General features: G+C 50.9%; 8 protein-coding genes across 8 annotated transcripts; 6 read left to right on the forward strand and 2 right to left on the reverse strand.

Moving 5' to 3' along the window:
* Positions 1–335: 335 nt before the first annotated feature.
* CTAM01_08030 (CTP synthase) lies at positions 336–3023 on the forward strand (the record flags this gene model as incomplete). The annotated part of the gene is made up of 11 exons (XM_060524051.1): positions 336–410; positions 620–676; positions 743–790; positions 944–971; positions 1090–1219; positions 1276–1380; positions 1500–1524; positions 1603–1630; positions 1681–1817; positions 1868–2860; positions 2916–3023. The coding sequence occupies 11 exons, from the start codon at positions 336–338 to the stop codon at positions 3021–3023; spliced, it is 1734 nt and encodes a 577-aa protein (XP_060381217.1).
* A 1169-nt stretch (positions 3024–4192) lies between these two features.
* On the forward strand, positions 4193–6092 carry CTAM01_08031 (uncharacterized protein; the record flags this gene model as incomplete). The annotated part of the gene is made up of 4 exons (XM_060524052.1): positions 4193–4403; positions 4509–4916; positions 4994–5393; positions 5456–6092. The coding sequence occupies 4 exons, from the start codon at positions 4193–4195 to the stop codon at positions 6090–6092; spliced, it is 1656 nt and encodes a 551-aa protein (XP_060381218.1).
* A 1780-nt stretch (positions 6093–7872) lies between these two features.
* Positions 7873–8268, forward strand: CTAM01_08032 (uncharacterized protein; the record flags this gene model as incomplete). Its single annotated transcript, XM_060524053.1, has 2 exons — positions 7873–8120; positions 8226–8268. The coding sequence occupies 2 exons, from the start codon at positions 7873–7875 to the stop codon at positions 8266–8268; spliced, it is 291 nt and encodes a 96-aa protein (XP_060381219.1).
* A 912-nt stretch (positions 8269–9180) lies between these two features.
* On the reverse strand, positions 9181–10116 carry CTAM01_08033 (ent-kaurene oxidase; the record flags this gene model as incomplete). Its single annotated transcript, XM_060524054.1, has 2 exons — positions 9181–9598; positions 9719–10116. The coding sequence occupies 2 exons, from the start codon at positions 10114–10116 to the stop codon at positions 9181–9183; spliced, it is 816 nt and encodes a 271-aa protein (XP_060381220.1).
* A 1464-nt stretch (positions 10117–11580) lies between these two features.
* On the forward strand, positions 11581–13325 carry CTAM01_08034 (heterokaryon incompatibility protein; the record flags this gene model as incomplete). Its single annotated transcript, XM_060524055.1, has 2 exons — positions 11581–13175; positions 13286–13325. 2 exons carry the CDS (start codon positions 11581–11583, stop codon positions 13323–13325), a joined length of 1635 nt encoding a protein of 544 aa, XP_060381221.1.
* Positions 13326–13779: 454 nt separating this feature from the next.
* On the forward strand, positions 13780–14189 carry CTAM01_08035 (uncharacterized protein; the record flags this gene model as incomplete). The annotated part of the gene is made up of 2 exons (XM_060524056.1): positions 13780–13878; positions 13953–14189. The coding sequence occupies 2 exons, from the start codon at positions 13780–13782 to the stop codon at positions 14187–14189; spliced, it is 336 nt and encodes a 111-aa protein (XP_060381222.1).
* Positions 14190–15133: 944 nt separating this feature from the next.
* Positions 15134–17347, forward strand: CTAM01_08036 (general alpha-glucoside permease; the record flags this gene model as incomplete). The annotated part of the gene is made up of 10 exons (XM_060524057.1): positions 15134–15339; positions 15406–15554; positions 15610–15795; positions 15853–15899; positions 15952–16059; positions 16132–16526; positions 16587–16749; positions 16814–16837; positions 16918–17033; positions 17098–17347. 10 exons carry the CDS (start codon positions 15134–15136, stop codon positions 17345–17347), a joined length of 1644 nt encoding a protein of 547 aa, XP_060381223.1.
* A 105-nt stretch (positions 17348–17452) lies between these two features.
* On the reverse strand, positions 17453–18514 carry CTAM01_08037 (uncharacterized protein; the record flags this gene model as incomplete). The annotated part of the gene is made up of 1 exon (XM_060524058.1): positions 17453–18514. The coding sequence occupies one exon, from the start codon at positions 18512–18514 to the stop codon at positions 17453–17455; it is 1062 nt and encodes a 353-aa protein (XP_060381224.1).
* Positions 18515–19905: the final 1391 nt, after the last annotated feature.

A 19905-nucleotide genomic window follows, 5' to 3' on the forward strand; every position in this document is an offset into this window, starting at 1 on the left:
CCGCTGTTGCTCGTTGCCCTCCGCTGTGGCAGGACCCCGGTCCCCTGAGGACTTGAGTCCCGAAGGGCGTAGGCAGGCACGCCGCACGCAGAAAAGACCGGGCGGGCAGGCTCAGAGGCTGCACCGGCCGTCATGCGTTATCGATAACCAAAAATTTCTTTACTTCCGACCGCGTCGCGTCCCGCACTTGACTCTTGACTCTCTTTCTTCCCTCCCCTCCATTCTGCCAAACAAGAGTTGATCGCCACCAGACAGCCTCGCCCCCCATCTTGAACGTATACGATACCCTTCTTACGAACGATTTTTGTTGTCCTGTCGCAAAAAAATCAGCCATCATGCGTTACGTTCTCGTCTCAGGCGGTGTCATCTCTGGAGTGGGCAAGGGCATCATCGCCTCTTCCACGGGTCTGGTGTGTATCCGAATCCCTGTTGAAATTTCCTTATCTACGGGCTGTGACTTCACACTCTGAGACCACACTTTGAGAGCTTTGCCACACCAAGCCATTGGGGATAGCGGGGTGTTTTCTTCATGGGATCTCACAGCCATATCATGCATGCATGCAATGCAGCCAGCCTCGAATGATGCATCATTGCTAACGGTTGGGGTTTCCATGAACAGCTCCTCAAGACCTTGGGACTGCGCGTCACTAGCATCAAGATCGACCCGTACCTGTCGGTGAGTGAAACCTCCCCTGAACCCCTCTCTTGACCGTGTGTCCCAGTAACTGACGATGACATACAGGTCGATGCTGGTCTTATGGCTCCCGCCGAGCACGGCGAATGCTTTGTGGTTCGTATTCCTTGAACCCTGGAGTGCCATTCCTGGTCCGGGGCATAGGGACTAGTGTCTCTATCCAAGCCACACCTAAGATGATGAGGTGTTGGTAATTCTCGGAGCAGTCTGTAATGTTCTGATTTGACGGTAATCGCTGACCATCATCAGTTGCACGATGGCATGGAGGTAGATCTCGGTAGGTGAACCTCTGGACGACAGCTGGCCCATGGATCCCTCCCCCTTTTCTCCCCCGGGGGAGAAGCTATTGCCATTCTTATCAATCGCAAATCTCTGACAACGAGGCTCGCACACAGACCTGGGCAACTACGAGCGCTACCTCAACATCCGTCTGACGGGCGAGCACAACATTACCACCGGCAAGGTCTACAGGCATGTCATTGACAAGGAGCGCCGCGGCGATTACCTTGGAAAGACGGTTCAGGTGTACGTTTGGCCTCCACAGGTTTACCTACATCTTTCAATTTGCTGACAGATGCCAGCGTGCCTCACGTCACCGATGCGATCCAGGACTGGATCGAGCGTGTTGCCAAGATCCCCACAGACGACTCCGGCGAAGAGCCCGATGTCTGCATTATCGAGCTTGGGTAGGTTTCCAGCTAGCCCCCTTTCCAACATATAACCATATACCTGCAAACCGGTTCTTCGATTCGAGATCGCGTCTTCACGAATATCAGTCGGTTCAGATGCTAACATGCTACTACAGAGGCACAGTCGGTGATATCGAAAGCGTACGTTACTCCGGAGACGTGCTAGACGAAGAGGTCGTACTTTTTGAAGCATTTGAAGCATACTAACACCACATCTAGATGCCCTACGTCGAGGCATTGACTCAATGTTTGTGCTACAAACTCTCCCGGGCTGGTTCGACTGCTGACCTCTCATAGTGCGCCACAGAGCCGGAAGCGGCAACTTCATTCAGATCCACGTCTCCTACGTACCCACCATCCACGGTGAGCAGAAGACGAAGCCCACACAGCATGCCGTGAAGACGGTTCGCAGTTACGGCCTGGTTCCTGATATGGTAGGATTGGTTGTTTCTGATGGTTCGTCCCACTGCTAACGACTGCCCAGATCGCCTGCCGCTGCGAGCAGCCCCTTGAGGAGGCTACGGTGAGAAAGATTGCCCTTCTTTGCCAGGTCGACGTCCCTCAGGTCCTCGTCGTTCGCGACATGCCCACCATCTACCAAGTTCCTCTCCTCTTGGAGGAGCAGAACCTCATCCCCTGGCTGCGCAAGGCCGTCAACTTGGACGCTCTGTCCATCCCTCAGTCTCGCATCGCCGAGGGAGCGGCACTATGGAAGACATGGGCTTCCGTCGTCAGCCGCCCGTACGACGGTGAGATCAACATCGCCCTTGTCGGCAAGTACGTCAAGTCTCAGGACGCCTATCTGTCCGTTGTCAAGGCTCTGGAGCACTCGGCGATGCACCTGCGCAAGAAGCTCAACATCTGCTGGGTTGATGCCGAGCATCTCGAGATCCAGGCCAAGTCCGCGGATCAGGCCCAGTACCACAAGGCATGGCACGATGTCTGCACCGCCTCCGGTATCATTGTCCCCGGTGGCTTCGGTACCAGAGGTACCGAGGGTATGATGAAGGTTTCCAAGTGGGCGCGTGAGAACGGTACCCCGTTCCTCGGTGTTTGCCTTGGTTTCCAAACTGCCATCATCCAGTACGCCCGCGACTTCCTCAATATCGCTGACGCCACCTCGGAGGAATTTGATGCTCAGGCCGAGAACAAGGTCGTCATCTACATGCCCGAGATCAGCCGCGACAAGCTCGGCGGTACCATGCGCCTCGGCTTGCGCCCGACCGAGTTCCAGCCCGGCAGCGAGTGGTCTAAGCTGCGCGCCCTGTACGGCGAGGCCGACTCGGTGGAGGAGAGACACCGCCACCGTTACGAGGCCAACCCGGCTTACGTCGAGAAGCTCTCCGAGGCCGGCTTGAACTTCATCGGCAAGGACGACACTGGTGAGCGCATGGAGATCTTTGAGCTCCAGAACCACCCCTATTTCGTTGGAACCCAATTCCACGCAGAGTACCAGTCCAAGGTCCTCAACCCTAGCGTACGTTTGCCCACCCATATCCCCTTCCCTCGCGTGATACTGACAAGCAGGACAGAGACCCTACCTCGGCTTCGTTGCCGCCAGCGCGGGCTGCCTCGACCGCGTGGTCAAGGAGGAGCTCGCCGCTTCCAAGCAGGCCAACGGCGCCAAGCACGTCGTTTAAGAATCTGTTATCGATTTCGCATTTTTTCTTCCAGCATTTCTGAAAAGACGGGATACACGACAAAGAATGTTTATCTCAAAGTAGACATGACATGGGCAGGCAAGGCATCCGAGAAGGCAGTTGGGATTGTTTTCTTTTTCTTTACTCAAATCACTAGAGATTATATTGGGCTATCCAGAAATGAACCAACCAAGACAACTCATGAATGAACGCGCGTCTGATTAGATGGGGAACTTATCTTGGGGGCAAGGCGGATGGCATTCTCGGCGGCGCGGGCGTTTTCTTGTTTTAAAATAGGATAAAATCTGCATGTTAGATCATCCTGGGTTACAAATATAGGGAGAATTGCTCTCATTTTCAATCTTGACTGCACAATGCTGCATCTTTTCCAAACGTGCACAGCAACGATGACCGGCCTGCTTGGCCTTTCTCCATTCACCATGGGTTTTCCTTAGTGCAATGTTCCTGTGCTTTGGATTCCCCTTGGCGGATAGGGATAAGGTAGATTTTGAGTGCCTACAAAAAGATGGGTTCACGAGAATCATGCCAATGCATCTGCCGAAGCACGGAAAAGCTGCCAGCTGCGAAGCATACTCCAACGGACGTATTTCCCGCCAATGAAGGTCTGGCGGTTATGTTCATTGAACTTGCTTGTTTGGAACCCTAGGATATGAATGCATCTCACACTGGTCAGCTGCGCACGTGGACATATCGGAGCCATGTTACTATCTTGGTTTGTTATAGGGTTAGAGCGAGATGCGGTGATATGAGCTGCCGTCTTGGCGTAAACGTGGGATTTCTCGTACGTCTTGTATCTTGTCGTTGGTTCGTCTGGATCGTCACCCCGCAGTGAGAGTGAGGGGTGCATGCGGCGACATGGGGATGTTTTCGGGGTGAGGGATGAAGCAGGGGGTGGTTGTCATATCGCTCCAAGTCTATCGGTTGGACTGCCCGGTATCTCCAGATGGTCATCCTGGGAGGGCAAGGTCCGGGGAAATGCCGTCTGTGCGAATGGTTGGGAGCCTGACCGCAGTAGATGTCGAGCCTCTAATATAAAGTTGATGATGAGGGCGTCTTGCTCACCACCGTACCTAGCCTGAGCAGCCACCGCCGCAAGATCGAGCCTCTCTATTACAGATAGCTTTTCATGCAGGAAAGAAACACCAGCCATGGAGAAGCAGAATGAAGCTACAGGCCACCGCGTCGAGGCGACGACCTCCGCCTTGGACGACGAGAAGAACAACGCCCTCGCACACCGCCACGCGAAGGAAGTCAATGTCCAGTCCGTCGCCCTCGCCGACGCTATTGCCAAAGACAAACCCGACTACAAGTCAAAGTCACAAATGACGCTCTACGCAATGATGTGTCTCTGTGTTCTGAGTATGTCTCTCAAGCCCCATCAAAACCTCCCTTTCCATAAGACGTGATGACTTTGTAAAAAGATCAAAGACATCCCTTAGCTGACAATCTCCAACTCCACAAAAGACGGCATCATGAACAGCTACGACGGCTCCGTAATGTCCGCCATCAACGCAATGGACCCCTTTCAAGCCCGTTTCCGCATCGGCCTCACGGGCGAGCTCAACGGCGCCGTCTTCTCCATCTACACCGTCGGCAGCATCATCGGCAGCCTGCTGTGCGGGTACATCATGGACCGCTGGGGCCGCCGCGCCTGCATGTTCTCCGGCGCGTCCATGATCGTGTTGGGCTCCGTGCTGCAGGCGAGCAGCTTCCAGCTGCCGCAGTTCTTTATAGGCAGGTTTATCGTCGGTACGGGGACGCCCATGTGCGGGACGTCGGCGCCTGTGTTCTTGGTGGAGATTGCGTATCCTACGTGGAGGGGGTTGGCTGGGGGGTTGTATAATGTTTTGGGGTGGTATATTGGTGCCAATAGTGAGTTTTCCTTTTTTTTCTTTTGGTTTGCTTTCACTTGGATGGATGTCCTTGACAGGAAGCTGACTGTGAGTAAGTGGCCGCGTGGACATGCTACGGCACGAACTTCATCCCCAGCGACTGGGCGTGGCGCATCCCCTACATCGTCCAGCTCGTCCCGGCCACCATTGTCATCTCGGTCGTCTGGTTCCTGCCGGAGAGCCCGCGCTGGCTCTGGTCGCAAGGCCATACGGACCGCGCGGCGGCGATTCTGACAAAGTATCACGGCGACGGGAACCCGCACTCGGCGCTCGTCAAGCTCGAGCTCGACGAGATACGGACGTCGCTGGAGGCTGAGCAGGAGCTGAGGAACAACAATTGGAACTATAAGGTTCTCGTTAACAATCGGCCGAACCGGTACCGCATGTGGCTCATCATGCTTGTTGCCGTGTTTTCACAGTTTATTGGGGGATCAGTGATTTCGTACTACTTACCTGCGTGAGTAACACATTTACAGCACGAAGCAGGATGGTACATGTATTGATTGTGGATTTCTACAGTATGGTGCGCGGGGTTGGCATCACGGACTCGAGCCGACAACTCCTTCTCAACGGGATCAACACCGTCATATCCTTCGTCAGCGGCATCTTCGGCTCCTTCTTCGTCGACAAGGTCGGTCGCAGACCGCTGTTCCTCTGGGGCACCCTGCTCACGGGGCTCGTCTACATTCCCATCAACGTTCTCGCCGCGAAAGCAGAGCACCACCTAGACGAAGGCACCGCGGTCCCCAAGCCGCAGGCCTACGCCTTCATCGCCATGATCTTCTCGTACGGTATCTTTTGGGGCTTCTGCTGGACGCCGCTGCAGGCGCTGTACCCCGCCGAAATCTTGAACAACGAGATCCGAGCCAAGGGGATGGGCGCCAAGGGGTTCATCTCTGGCGTGGCGAGCTTTATCAATACGTACGGGACGTCTGTGTCGATTAAGCATATCGGGTGGAAGACGTATACGATTTTCTTGGTGTTGCATTTTGTGCATCTCGGGTTGATGTATATGTCTTGCGTTGAGACCAAGGAGAGGACGTTGGAGGAGCTGGAGGAGATTTTCAGTGATGCGAAGCCGGTGAAGAGGAGTTTGCAGAAGACTACTGTTGTTGTTGATCATGGGTTGGGAGTCAAGATCAAGGACGATGCTTGAGTACCGGGTTTCCTTTTTTGGACTACCTGAAGATCGGTACCCTAGCTTGGAATGAGCCATTGCTAGGACTATCCGCTCAGGACAAAAAGCCGAGGGGTGTCATGACTTCCTCTTATGGAGCGTTAGTTGAGAAGTGAGGAAGGACCGACCTGACGGTCTGAAGATTCTACAAAAATCAAAACTTGGAAAAAGAGTTAACAAGACCGGACCGATCGAGGTTTGAACATTGGATCCCGAAATAGACCGGAGACTTCACGGTCTAGCCGGGGCCTCTACAGCTCAGAACCCCCCGACCATGCGGCCCAATCTTGTTGGGATCTAGTGATGATTCACTCCCAATAAAAGGTGCCGACATTGAATGGGGAAGTTATACCTCAGGCAGCTTCCGCCATCTGCGTATTCGTCTCATGTATATTCAAGAAATCACAAGATCACAAGAAGCGGGAGTCATTGACGAGTCTCATATGATAGCTCTTCTCCGCTTCATCCAGTGATTCATGAGACATCTCAACGCAGTATCCTATTTACTGTCAAGTGACCCAAGCCTTCCCATCCGGAACCACACACTACAGACGAGAGAATCTGCTTGATTCAGGGTCTCCAAGGTCCTGAGCTCGATTCACCTTCTTCCCTCCTTTAACGCGCTCTCATTCGAGACTGAGGACTACTAAAGGCGTGTTACGCACAGCGACTTCGAAGGCTCTAAGCATCGAAGGAACTCAGTTTTAAAGGTAGTATGCGGACGGGTAGACAGCATTTGAATAACACCTGAAGCAAGAAACTTCACAAGAGATCGCCCTAGTTCAATTTGGTAGGGTCAAGACCCGCCTCGGCCCATCTGACCTTTACAACCCGGGTCATAGGGGCATATAACTTGCAGGGCGAATTCGACAGCTGACAGGTTTGGGCGTATGCAAACGCCTTGAAAACCCTCAGAGAGCCTTCCAAACTCGATGTGGGCTTGTCCATCCCACCGTAGTGTTGAGACGCGTTCTTCGTCTTCGATTTGGCTTCGATTTGGCTTAATAAAGAGTTGTGGTGAACTGTGGACTGACTACTTTGGCTGCTCGATACCGGTGTCACGTGTGAAGGTAGGTTTCGAATGTGACTCTTACACAAAAGACCAATTTAGAATTTGATAGGACAAGGGCATATATGATTCTCTAGATCGCAGGCAGCTAAATTGGAAGGTCATTACTTGACTCGGTCTGGTCGTGTGCCTGAGTCGCTCAAGCCTATGAGGTTGGATGTGCCTAGTAATAAAGTAAGGTTCTAACTCGTCCCATACTTAATATTTTCCCACGTGGCCCTGCGCATTGACTGAGCTCTCAATGGCCAAGATTCGCCGAGATGGAGTTCCCCGAGGCCGATAATTTAAAAGCTGCCATGAGTCGTGGTTGCTCGGCACTCGGTTGCCTAAAAAGAGAAGGAAAGGAAAAGAAAGTGGTGGATATTAAGCTTCATTCTGATACAGCCATAATTTCGTATCAACCACTTTCATTCCATTTACGCGGATTCCACGGAGAGTGGCATCCCACAATATGCTGTGCGATGAAGTATTGTCAAAGAGAGATTTATAGTTCACAGTTAGTCTGAGCTACATCCCTCATCCCGGTCGTTATATTCACGAACAAATTGAGGGTATGGATTGAAGAGAATTGATTTTTAGAGACTCTTAGGTACTTAATGCTAGTGTCTTGCCGCTTCTCGATTCACTCCTTCCAAAACGGACCTCCCATCAACGCCTTTGATTCCAGAGCTTCATCAGCCCCGAAACAAAATGCAATTCTCCTCAATCTCTGCGATACTGGCGCTAGCCACAGTCGCCACAGCTATCCCCGCAAGCGATGGGTGCCGCATGACGGAGGGCGTCAAGACCACCTGTGTCATGTCGAGCAACCGCATGGCCTGCGACTGGCCGGCGTCATGCCCGGTTGGCCAGAGGGTCAAGTTCGTCGACAACGCGCCGCAGTGCAAGGGTAAGGATTGGGGTACGCCTTGCACCGGATACTGGAAGTGTTGCCCTCGGTAAATGTCTTTGTTGGACTGAAGTTGGGAGGAGTGAAAGGTAATTCTCATAAAGAATAACTTTGCGCGTGTACTTTTGCAACGCCCGACTAATAATCAGCCTAGTATACCCTGCATATATGAGGATTTGGTGTCTGAGGTTCTGTGAATATAGATCCGGGCCTTCAGTGGGAGAAGTTGATGCTGGCTTAGCCCCCAGTGCATTGAGTCAACAGGGGCTGTTGTCCATAAGCTATCATAAAGAAAGATGTTTATATCGTGTGAGCCCTAGTCTCTGCCGTAGTGTTTCAAGTCTACGAAGGTACAAGGGAATGATGGAAATTGTCGTCAAATATGAAACCTGCAAATTTCCACCAAGAAAGATATTGGTATCCCTGAAGTTTGCTGACTTAAAGCCAGTTGTGAGACTTTAAGGTACGTCGTTGCTGAAATCTTTTGCTAAGAAAACTCCATTGCAACCTTTCACTTGTTATCACCACCATTTCCCGGCCGAAACGTCACACCTCGGTGGCTATGACGGAGAGTGTGTCAACTATTATGGAATTCGAAAGACTTCATATACCATTAAGACGCGCTAGGATTTGTGGCAAAGAAAATTAGCTTGTATGGGTTGATATTATGTTGCTATGCTGAGCTGCCACTCGTACCGATACAGCCCCCAATTCTCTCCGAGGCGAGGGGCTGGTATGACGCACGAATCCCAAGCTCAATCAGTTACCCGAGATGCTGACGATGGTAAACCTTGGTGTTGTCGATGCGCCACGCGACCGAGGCGCGTAAAACAAGCGACATTGTCCTTGATGCCTAGGTATCTTCGCTGACAAGCAAATTGAGGTCTTGTCCAGGGCTGCGGCAATGAGAATCGATCACGAGGAATTACGGAGTCTCTCCCTCCTCAAGTTCTCCAACTGTAGAACCCACTCAGGTGCATTTTCTTAACATAATCGTCTTCGTATGATCCGGTTCGATCATGTCGCCTCTCACGATATTCTTATACCGCTCCATGACACCTTCTGGCATTCGAATATCCTATTCCCATAGAAGTCTTGCAATGAGCATCTTAATCTCTGTAGCAGCAAAAAAAGCGGCCTGGACACGCGTGGCGGCCAAAGCCAAAGGCCATGTTCTCCTTGGTCGATGACACGAATTGATACTGTTCCTTGTTTGCATACTGTAATGGATCGCTGCGGGCCTCGCTGCGGATGGACACGAAGCGGTAGGGATCGAGTTGGGTTGATTCAGTGTAGTCAAGATTGTCTTGTAGTGGGCCGACCATGGGCACCGCGATGTTGGTGCCAGGCAGGAGCTGAGTGCCATCTTCAAGCGTCACTGGTTTTGTGATAGTTCGCATGAAGCTGATTAAGCTGGCGGGATTGAAACGTTGGGACTCGCGTAAGACTGAGTCGAGCAGCTTCATCTGGAAGAGGGCGCTAGTTGACCATTCGTTCTCATTGGCGGCTAGAACAGATATTGGACCTCTTTGCGGAGAGCGGGAATGACATCGGGACATCGTGCAGCAATGTCATACAACCTTTCGTCCGGTCAGTCTAATGAGCCACGCCGCCTCCTCGAACATTTTATGGCCTGGGGTGACCTACGTATGTGTGGCTGCCATTGTGGTGGTGTGCATAGCAACGACGCTCAAGCTGAGCTGCGTTTCGGCGAGCTGCTCATTCTTGCTCATGCCAAACTTGCTAGATTTGACAATGAACCATTGCAGCATGTCCTCTGGTACCTCGGTAACTTCTTTGTGCAATCTTTTGCGTGCTTCAATGACTGGGATCAGGACTTGGGCAGCGCGGCGTCTGTGTTCAGCCAACTTCTTGATCTCAGGGACATAGTGTTTGCCGATGAAGCGCAAGAACTTCGGCCACCTCTTTATCTTGGCCGCTGCCTGGAAGAGGTCGACGACAAACATAGTGCTGGCCTCTAGATACTCTTCTTTGTGGCAAAGCTCGGGGCCAATGAAGACGCGGCCGGAGATGACAGCTACCATTTTTAGTAGTTTCTCATAGAGTACTACCTCCTTCCATTCAGGACAGGGACCGATGTTGTCCAACACGGTGAGTTCGATATGGCTTGATAGCGTGACGGAGATCTTGCTGAGACTCGGCGTAAGATTTGATTTGATACGTTAAGTAAAAGGGTGTTGATTGGATGGTAATCCGTCCATCTGGTCTCGCAAAGCTAAGGCAGCATCAGCATCAACTCTGTAGAGTACCGAGTGAAATTCACGAACGGCTTCCAAGAGAGGAACGTTGTTGACAGTGTCATTCGGCATCGTCCGAAGATCGTCGCAATGTTGAAGCGGAATCATTACGATATCGCCTGTCATGGTGTGAGCTGCCTTAGCAGGCCTGGCGGCCACGAGTATTCTTCGGGTATACAATAACGTCATTACCTAATCGCGTGGCAGCCATGTCGTGACGGGCGGATAATGTCAATCTAACTATCTTACCGCCGAGAGAATCCTCAAAACTATAGGATTGAGAGCTGATCATGCTGGCGGTGTGCGTTACGATCTACGCAAGATTTCCAGCGGTGCCATTCACTCAATCGTGTACCTTGCCACAGTATCATGATGAAGGTGTCACCGTGCTCTGACTTTTGCACTTTGACGAGGAAAGTAGCAAAGCAGTCGACTTTTGAGAAAGTTGAAGCTTCGTCATCACTAACATTTTCAATCTGCTCGGAGCCGTCAAGCTTTGTGCAGTTACTACAGCCTTTGGACTTAGATTGCAACCATGGCATCTAAGTGGAACTGGTTGATGCGCGAACACGTCTGGTACATCTCAATCTCAGAGTACGCATCACGTTGCACCTTTCCGTTATGGAAGAACTTTTCGGCCCGAGGAAAGGCAACTGGTCTTGCTATCTTATCTTGGTCTGGCGGGAGCACTGGAGTCCTCTTCTTGTCGCTAAAGCCGACCCTTTTGACCTTTGAAGGGTCTCGGAAGCCCTCAAGGCCATTTAAACAAATTCGGCATGAACTAATCTCAGTATACTCAGCAGAATATCCAGTATAATCGTGCAGTGATACATAGAATGACCTGCTTGGTCGATCTTTTCGCTGATGCGGTAGATTGACAAGTCGTTTCTTAGACAGTCAGAGTTGGTGCGGCGAGGAGCTCCGCGGAAAATGACGCATCTTCCTGCCGCTCAGCTGCAACCAATGGGCACAAAGCTGCACGCGCTGACAGACCGACTAACTAGCCCTTCATAAACTTATGATACTCTCGACTGGATTGCTCTTATCCCGTTGCGTCAGCAAAATACTTCCCTTCATTTATGTTTCAACACACGCCACCTCCCTTGACCCCCCAGCTCTACTACAATAATAGCTCGGATGTATCCGAGTCGGCTGGCCAGCCGGTGCATCCGGATCTTGGTTCTGCAGCCTGGTCCGGACACTAGCCCTATTCAAATCGAACTTCAGGAAGCAAGTATCGATGACCTCCCAATGTTCGAGGCGCTGTCATATGTCTGGGGAGACCCATCAGAGCGGCGACAGATCGACTGCTCTGGACAACTTGTCTCGATTACCCAGAACCTTCACGATGCTCTGCAACACCTACGGCATCCAGACCGAGAGTTGTTGATATGGGCAGATGCTCTGTGCATCAATCAAGAGGATATGGACGAGAGAGCAGACCAAGTACAACTCATGAGAGACATTTACTCGCGTGCTGAGAGGGTAGTGGTATGGCTAGGCCTGGACAACGAAGGCCGGGCCCCCCGTGCGATGTCTTTGATCGAGACGATTCATCAAGCTTGCGAAGATCACGCATTAGCTAAGAACATCGATCTTGTGACCATGGCTCACTTTACGCCGGCGACACAAGCGCTAGAAGGACTCGCAGGGATCTCTATCGAGAATGTTGCTGCGGCTGGGATGCGTTTGAGTAAACCAGAGCCGAAGGCAGAAGACTGGGAAGCGCTGGGGTGGCTGCTGTCTCGACCTTGGTTCACGCGAGTTTGGTGCGTGCAAGAAATCGTTCTCGCCCGATCTTCCAGAGTTTACGTCGGCTCTGTATCCTTAGACTGGGTCAAGCTGGGAGTCACGGCTGCCTGGTTAAGCGAGCAGCATCTTGCAAATGACTACGATGTGCCGGCTGAGATCGAAAATATGCCATTTGACAATGCGCATGCCATGTTCGACACAAGCGATATACCAGAATCAACTTTCTTGGAAATTCTCATTGCTTTTCGAGATCACCATGCCACAAACTTGAGGGACAAGGTCTATGGGCTGTTGGGGCTCATGCGCCCAAAAGACCTCGAGCTTTTCCCGAGTGTTGACTACCGAAAAAGTGTGGCAGAGGTTTACGCCGACGTTGTCATTACTGCTGTCACAGACAGTAAAACATTGGCTTCTTTGTGCTATGTCCAACATGGAGTCGAGTACAAACAAACCGATGTTCCTTCATGGGTACCAAGATGGGATGTGAGTGGCGACGTGTCATCTATTCTCGATAGCCGATCCCTGACAGCCTGGAAAGAGGGCGACAAGCATGGTCTCCCGGAACTGACAGATTTTAACCCATCATCAGATGGCAAGTTAGCCGTAGCTGGTGTCAGATTCGACACCATTGCTTGGATAACCCGCGCTCTGGACGTTCAAGACTTCAAGGAAAGATCCACAGGCTCTGAGGTGTCACCTCATCCGATGCTAGATCTATGGCATCGTGCGTCTTCAAACATGTCGTATCCAGAATCTCAATCTGAAGACTCGCTGATGGCCGTGTTGATGATGGCTCTCACTCTGACTGCTGGGGTTACTGTTGGGTATGAGCGTGTGGAAGAGCTCGAATCATCTGACGACCGTGAGCAGTTTCATGCAGACTACCTGACATACGTACACAGCTTACTTGAGGTTTCTGGCCTAGAGTCTTCAACTTTCGAGCCTCTCAATATCGCATTGAGTGACGGGAACGCCTCGCGATTCAGAGTCGCAGCGTCCCGCGCTTGCGACCAGCGATGTGTCTTTGAGACAGCAAAGAGGTTCTATGGACTAGCACCAGCCTGCGCAAGAGAAGGAGATGTGGTTGTGATGTTGTACGGTGGCCCATCCCGTTCGTTCTTAGAGAAGTTAACAACGGGTGGTGGCTACTGGGCGACTGTTTCATCGATCCGCTCATGCCCGAGGCTGCTGACGATACGATCAGAGCTCGGTTCGGCGAGGAGGAAGTCTTTTTGCTTGTCTAGATATGACTTGAAACGTGTGCAGCATTATGTCAGTACATCGTAATTCAAAGACCTCAAATATTCATTTCGGTTCCCATTATCCTGAACCCCGTTTATTCAGTAAGTTCCCCTCAATCGAGAACTACCGAGGTGGACCTCGCTTTGCTGTGCCCCTGGCCTGCGTAACTTGCCCCAACGAGTTACACACAAGTGATTACATCATTTTTTGGCATGAAATGCTCTATGTGAAGAAACTTGTTGGTCGCCACGATCTTGAACCACGCATATTGGCCGATGCCATGACTTTTATTTCCGGGTCGGGGCTGAAGGATCTTTGGAAAGCGGAGTTACTCACATAAAGTCGGGGAAGTCCCAACGAACCCCTCAAAAACGCTCTTAATGAATCCTTCTCCAGAAAGAAAGATCAAACTTTGGACATTGTTTGATTGACAAGAAGTAAACGAAACTCTTCAGAATGCACTCCATGTCAGAACCTCCGGAAATCATCACCCCGCAGGACCAGGCGGGGTCCACTGGGTACCAAGAAAGCTGGAGCTTTCTGGACGATGTGAAGGTTAGTCATCGCCTTGTAGTGGCCATTCAAGCCAGTAATGTGAACGGTATTGGTTTTCCTGACCGACAATTCAGCGACGCTTCGAGGCAACTCGGCCGGAGGTTTATGCGGCCTTCATCAAGGCCCTGAGTAACTTCTACACTTCAACACAGAACCCAACCGGAAACTCTGAGGCGGTGCTCTTTGAGACCCACGAGACAGTAAAGGCATTGCTGCAAGGGCATGACGACTTATTAGAAAGATTCGAAAGCAGTCTTCCCCAAGAATATCTTTACCGAAGGCATGAAGCAGCGGCAACAAGGCAAAGCTAGTACCCTGTAAAGGCAGTCTTTACATTATACATGCAGTCTCTTATCTCACATCAAGCCACATCGGAGGAGCGTCATATGACAAGATAGACTCGGCTCATCTGTGTTCGCATGAGCCCGGGCCAACGGAAGGGCTCGGTTCACAAGCATCTTGGTGTCTGCTTCTGAGCTTATCCGGTTCATGAAGCGTCCAGTGCCCTTTTCCGTGTTGAATGCCTTGTTCGCGCAACGCTTATTTCTTATCCCAATGTCCGAAGTTTGACATACCCAACATCTTCCTGGAAGCTTTACCCAACATGCGGAGATCCTCCGCCATTCCCACATCCAAAATCACCCAACCAACCGTGACTCGCCAATGCCGCTTTCTCCACAGCTGCCAATTGCTCTTGGCGCACTTCCCCTCTTTCTGAACAAAAGTAGAGTCTCAATCCTACCGCCAGCTTGTGAGACATTACTGCCGGCTGTTTCTCACTTTTTCCAGAATGGGCCTAGGAAGATCCCTGAGAACCCTGGTTGTTCTTGCCCATCAGCAACGCTTTTTTGCATTTCACGTACGGGGTTTTATAATGCCATCCAACTATAGGCCATGTTGTCAACCCCAGACTTTTGCAACTCCAGTCTGGGGTGGCGGGGTGACTCGACCATGTGGGGATGAAGAGCCAAGGTTTCTTGATATTGACACGCCTTGAGAAGCCATTTACCGTATATGTCAGCCAGAACAGATGTACCTCTCCAGATACCGAGACCTTCCAGTGTGATGTTTCGGATGCTACATCATGCCGGCTTTTTAAAGAAATCCTATACTTTTTGTCCGCCGTATCTTTATATAGATCAGTCAGTGACCCTCACGGATCCGGAACCGTCCGTCCCAAACAATCATTGTGCAACTCTTAGCATTATCTCTCATTTAATCCCTTGTATAGGTCTGGAAGAATTGCTCAGTCATAATGGCCTTAAAAGGCGAATCTGAGGTGCGCCATCTACGTAAGGCAGCTGAAAATGAAGTCGAGGAAAAGCTTGGTCAGTCGGCCATTCACGAAGCCAAGCAAGCTTCAGACGATGAACATGCGCAGACCCTTCGGCAGGCACTCAGCGAGAACCGCAAGGCGGTGTTTTGGTCTGTTATGATATCCATGTCCATTGTGATGGAAGGGTGAGTAATTTCTGTTTTGGGTCTTCGGAAAACCCGAGATACTTGCTCAACGTTGATTGCTTTCAGATACGACGTCATCCTAATCAACAACTTCTTTGCCTATCCAGAGTTCCAAAAGAAATATGGCAGTTGGTATGGCGAGGAAATTGGCTATCAGGTCTCTGGACCGTGGCAAACAGGTCTAACTATGGCTTCCACGGTCGGTGCCATCTTTGGTTCGTGCTTCCGATCTGTTGGCCAACCCCCCAACTGGAGACTGACACCGGCCAGGCGGGTTGATGAATGGATACTTCGCATCCAAATATGGCTATCGATGGGTCATGATCGGCGCCATGTTCTTCTTGAACTGCTTCATCTTTGTGGTATTCTTTGCGCACTCTGCCGCCATGCTTCTAGTCGGGCAAATTCTTTGCGGCCTTTCCTGGGGTGTTTTTGCAACGCTAAGTCCAGCTTATGGTAATCCTCATCACTCATATCTGAAACCTTCTAAACTACTGACTGGCCATGCCATAGCTTCCGAAGTCTGTCCCACGAACCTTCGCGGTTACATGACTACATATGTGCGTTGTATCTATGGGCTGCCATCAAGTGCCACGACTAAACCCGAGTTAGGTAAATCTTTGCTGGGCAACAGGTCAGCTTATTGCTGCTGGTGTTCTCCGCGGTTGTCTAAGCATTGAAGGCGAGATGGCTTACCGGATCCCTTTCGCTATTCAATGGGTGAGTTTGCCCTAAGAGTCTACCTGGTACTAGTTGTCAAGTCGCACCACCTAATAGAAACCTCGTCACAAGCTCTGGCCTGTCCCTCTGATGGTTGTTTCATATCTGGCACCTGAGAGTCCGTGGTATCTAGTCCGAAAAGATCGCCTCGAGGATGCTAGACGGTCCATCGAGCGGCTCAGTGGCGACAAGACTCAAGACCAAATCAATGCCCAGCTAGCAATGATGGTTCACACAACTAAGGTCGAATCTGGCGTGACAAGAGGTGTGACATATCTTGATTGCTTCAAGGGCATTGATCGTCGACGCACTGAAATATGCTGTGTTGCGTTTGCAGGCCAAGTCATGTCTGGCAGCAGCTTCGCTTACACTCCGACGTACTTCTTCACTACCGCGGGAATGAAGACTGCGAATGCGTTCGAACTGAGTCTGGGAGCAAAGGGGATGGCTTTCCTTGGGACCGTTCTGTAAGAGTCCCGGTGTTAAAAAGTCCGACAATTGAGGTCGAGCTAACTCTGTATGTTTAGATCATGGTGGCTCATCACTCATTGGGGACGACGTGCGATTTATGTTACTGGGATTGGAGCCCTCACTGTTATCTTGTTCATTATAGGCATTCTTGACGTGTCCGCTGGTGAGAAGGGTCTTTGGCCATCTGGCGGTCTTTGTGTCTTCTGGCTTTTTATTTACGTGAGTGGGACTCCCTGTTACATCAGAAATACCAAAATCAAAAGGGCGAAGCTGACGACTACAGTCTCTCACCATTGGACCTATTACTGTACGTCACTGAGACCCAAGTCCCTTTAGTCTCCCTGTCAACCTGGCACGTAGGAAGAGGGATCCTAACAAAGGCAACAGTATAGCGTCATCAGCGAGACGTCTTCGGTTCGGCTTCGTCCACTTACAGTCGTACTATCGCGAAATGCCTACCAGCTTGTCAATATTGTCTCACAAGTCCTACAGACTTACATGATGTGAGTACCACCTCGCTGAAACGGATATTAATCGCGAAAACAGATGCTTATTGACGATGTGAAGGAACCCTACAGAGTGGAATCTGAGAGGCAAGGCCGGCTTCTTCTGGGCGGGAACCGCCGGGATCATCTTCATTTGGTCATATTTCCGGCTACCTGAGTGTAAAGGCCGTACGTACGAGGAGTTGGACATGCTCTTTGCAAGAGGGATCCCGGCTAGAGAATTTTCAAAGGCTCACGTGGATGCTTACGAGGAAGCTTCGGATCATGTCGAAGATGTTATGGAAGCAACACCACGGAAGCAGGACTCTTGAATTACGCGCTTTGCTATGATAATTCGAGATAGTCCACCCAGCGCTGCTAATGCCGCAAGAGAGGCCACCCAACTCACTCAAGATTGTTGATTCTGGCCTTAAAATTTATAAAGGCTTCTGGCCAGTGACGACAATGAAGTCGAAGATGGGGTGAACGTCTCTCTTTCTTACCGCCGCTCGAACCCCAGCATTGAGGACAGTGACCTCCTCTGGAGACCATCCCAAAACGTCCTTGAACAGCGCGGCGGTGAATGCCTCTACCCCTTCCAGGAAATTAACTCCCATAAGCGTGCCGACCTCCTTCAATCTGGCGTCTCTCGGCCAGCTGCCGATGGGCAGCTTGAATCTTTGCTCGCCCACCTTCTGGAAACCAGCCTCTTCAGTCCAGCGCTTAAAGGATGGTGCTGGGTCCATTGTTCTCCCAATCTTCTCACAGGCCTCCATGAGTCCGTCCATCATCTGGACCATGGCGTTGTCAGGCTTAAGTGAGCCATCTTCGGAGTACAGAGTGTTTGCAGATTCCTGGAATTCGACCCAGCCGCCAGGTTTCAGGTTCTCGTAGATTTGGTTCACCAGCCGAGGCCAGTCCTTGATGGAACCTGCCATGTAACGACAGTGGATGTAGTCGTATTGCTCGGGCTCCGCCCAGTCTAGCTCAACGTCGTCGATGATGAACTTGACATTCGGCGGCACCCATTGTGGCTGGATGGGGCTGAGGTCGTTCCCGACAATCACTTCGGCCTCGGGGTGCTCGTCACCAAACTGGATAGGCCAGATACCCGTGCCGGTGCCGATATCGAGAACCTTCAGTCCCTCTGTTTTGATGGGCGCAAGGTACAGGCGATCATGCATCAACCTGAAGAAGACATGATGAATCATATCAAGCCGGTCCTGTTCCTCCTCGTCGTTGGGAAAATTGTAAGAACCGGATTGATAGCCATGGTACCGGCGACCATGCTTCCATTCGTATGTTGACGTGACTGACTTGAGAGAGGTGCTGGCGCGAGAAGCTTCATCATCGCCCCAAGACGAGTCATTTTCTTCCCGATCGACTTCTACCTCCACTTCGGGAGCGGGCCGCTCGGGTTCGGGCTCGGGCTCAGCCACGGCTTCAATTTGGGGGCTAGCCGGAGTCGAAGCGGCAGGAGTTGGAGTCGGTTCCGCCATTTTTGTTTCGTTGGAGGTGATGCGAGAGTCTCAAGGACTGAATTGATTGAGCAAGAGACTTTTAACGATCAGGGAATGTAAGGTGATCCGGGTACTCGGTAACGCCTCGTGGAGAAATGAAGGACGATCAGAAGAAAAAGAAGAAAGCGACGCTGTTCTTCAACGGTCAGTCTCAGTCTAAAACCCGCTGCGGGGCCCCATAGAACATGGTGTGGCACCCGACGGGGGCATCACGGACCTGTAAGGTGAAGACTCGCGACTTTGGTCGTAATCTTGATGGAGCGCATAAAGCGGATCGTCCGGTTTCCCGACTCTGAGAGGTCGATTGACCGCTAATTTGGTGTGCTAAGTTCAGACTAGAGTCGCTGACGACAAGGATACTCGTGGTGCAACGTCCCATCAACGGCTGGCCATTGATAGTATTCGGTAATTGATCTGCAAAGTTGGGATGCCACGGGAATTTCAATGTGTCTGTCAACCATCTTTTAGTGGTGATTTTCAGGAATGATTTCAGTCACCCCAACACAGCTTATTCTACTAGGCAATCAGGTGAGGCATACACCGGATATCCAGCTGCTCAATGTATTCCATCAACATCCCTTCTTTCTCCGACTGGTATGTCCATTGGCACATTCATTGCTCTCCTGGGTTGATCTCGGCGCATTTTGGTTGCTATACACCCTGTATAAGAGTGAGGTGCTTCTCTACATGTTGATAATACAGAAAGAGATTTAGGGCAGGTTTTTGGTAACTTATCTGATAGTGAACTAAAAGTTCTTGTCTGATCTTTTGGATGGCTTTGATTTGGACGAGCTTACGGGAGACTATGAAGAGATAGAGGATCGCAGCTGTGATGCAGACTCGAGCGCCAATTAACGCAACTTCCAGATCAAATTTTTAAAGAAGTCGGAAGTTGCAACATGAGTTTGCGTCCAACAAACGAAAATTGATTGGCCATAATCAGAATACAGACGGTACAAGTTATGCATTAATGGGTGCGTAAAGACTTCAACATCTTGGTGCCTGCATCCCTTTCGGCACATCTGAATCTGAGCCTAAATTCTTCTGATTTGAGCGACTTTACTCAAGTTCAAATGCCATGGAAGTATTGGGAACACCACTTTCATGAGATCGGAACTACAATTAATTTAGGAGAAGCCCTACGCCTGGCCTCAAAAGACCATTCCATTAATTCACGGTGTATGAGGTTTGACTAATCGTTTAGCATGCAGACATTGATTCACCACAGAAAGAGGTGGTTCGGAATTAACTCGCTTGGTTTTTCAGGGACAAGAAGTGGTCTGAAGGTTCAACGGATGCATTCAATGCGTTGAATGTCACACACAATACAAATTGGGCCGCAGACAACCACTGCGTGAGACAGCCGTGGA

The sequence above is a fragment of the Colletotrichum tamarilloi genome (assembly GCF_030869305.1).
Source record: "Colletotrichum tamarilloi strain Tom-12 chromosome Unknown Scaffold_27.1, whole genome shotgun sequence".
In the NCBI taxonomy this organism is placed as follows: Eukaryota; Fungi; Ascomycota; class Sordariomycetes; order Glomerellales; family Glomerellaceae; genus Colletotrichum; species Colletotrichum tamarilloi.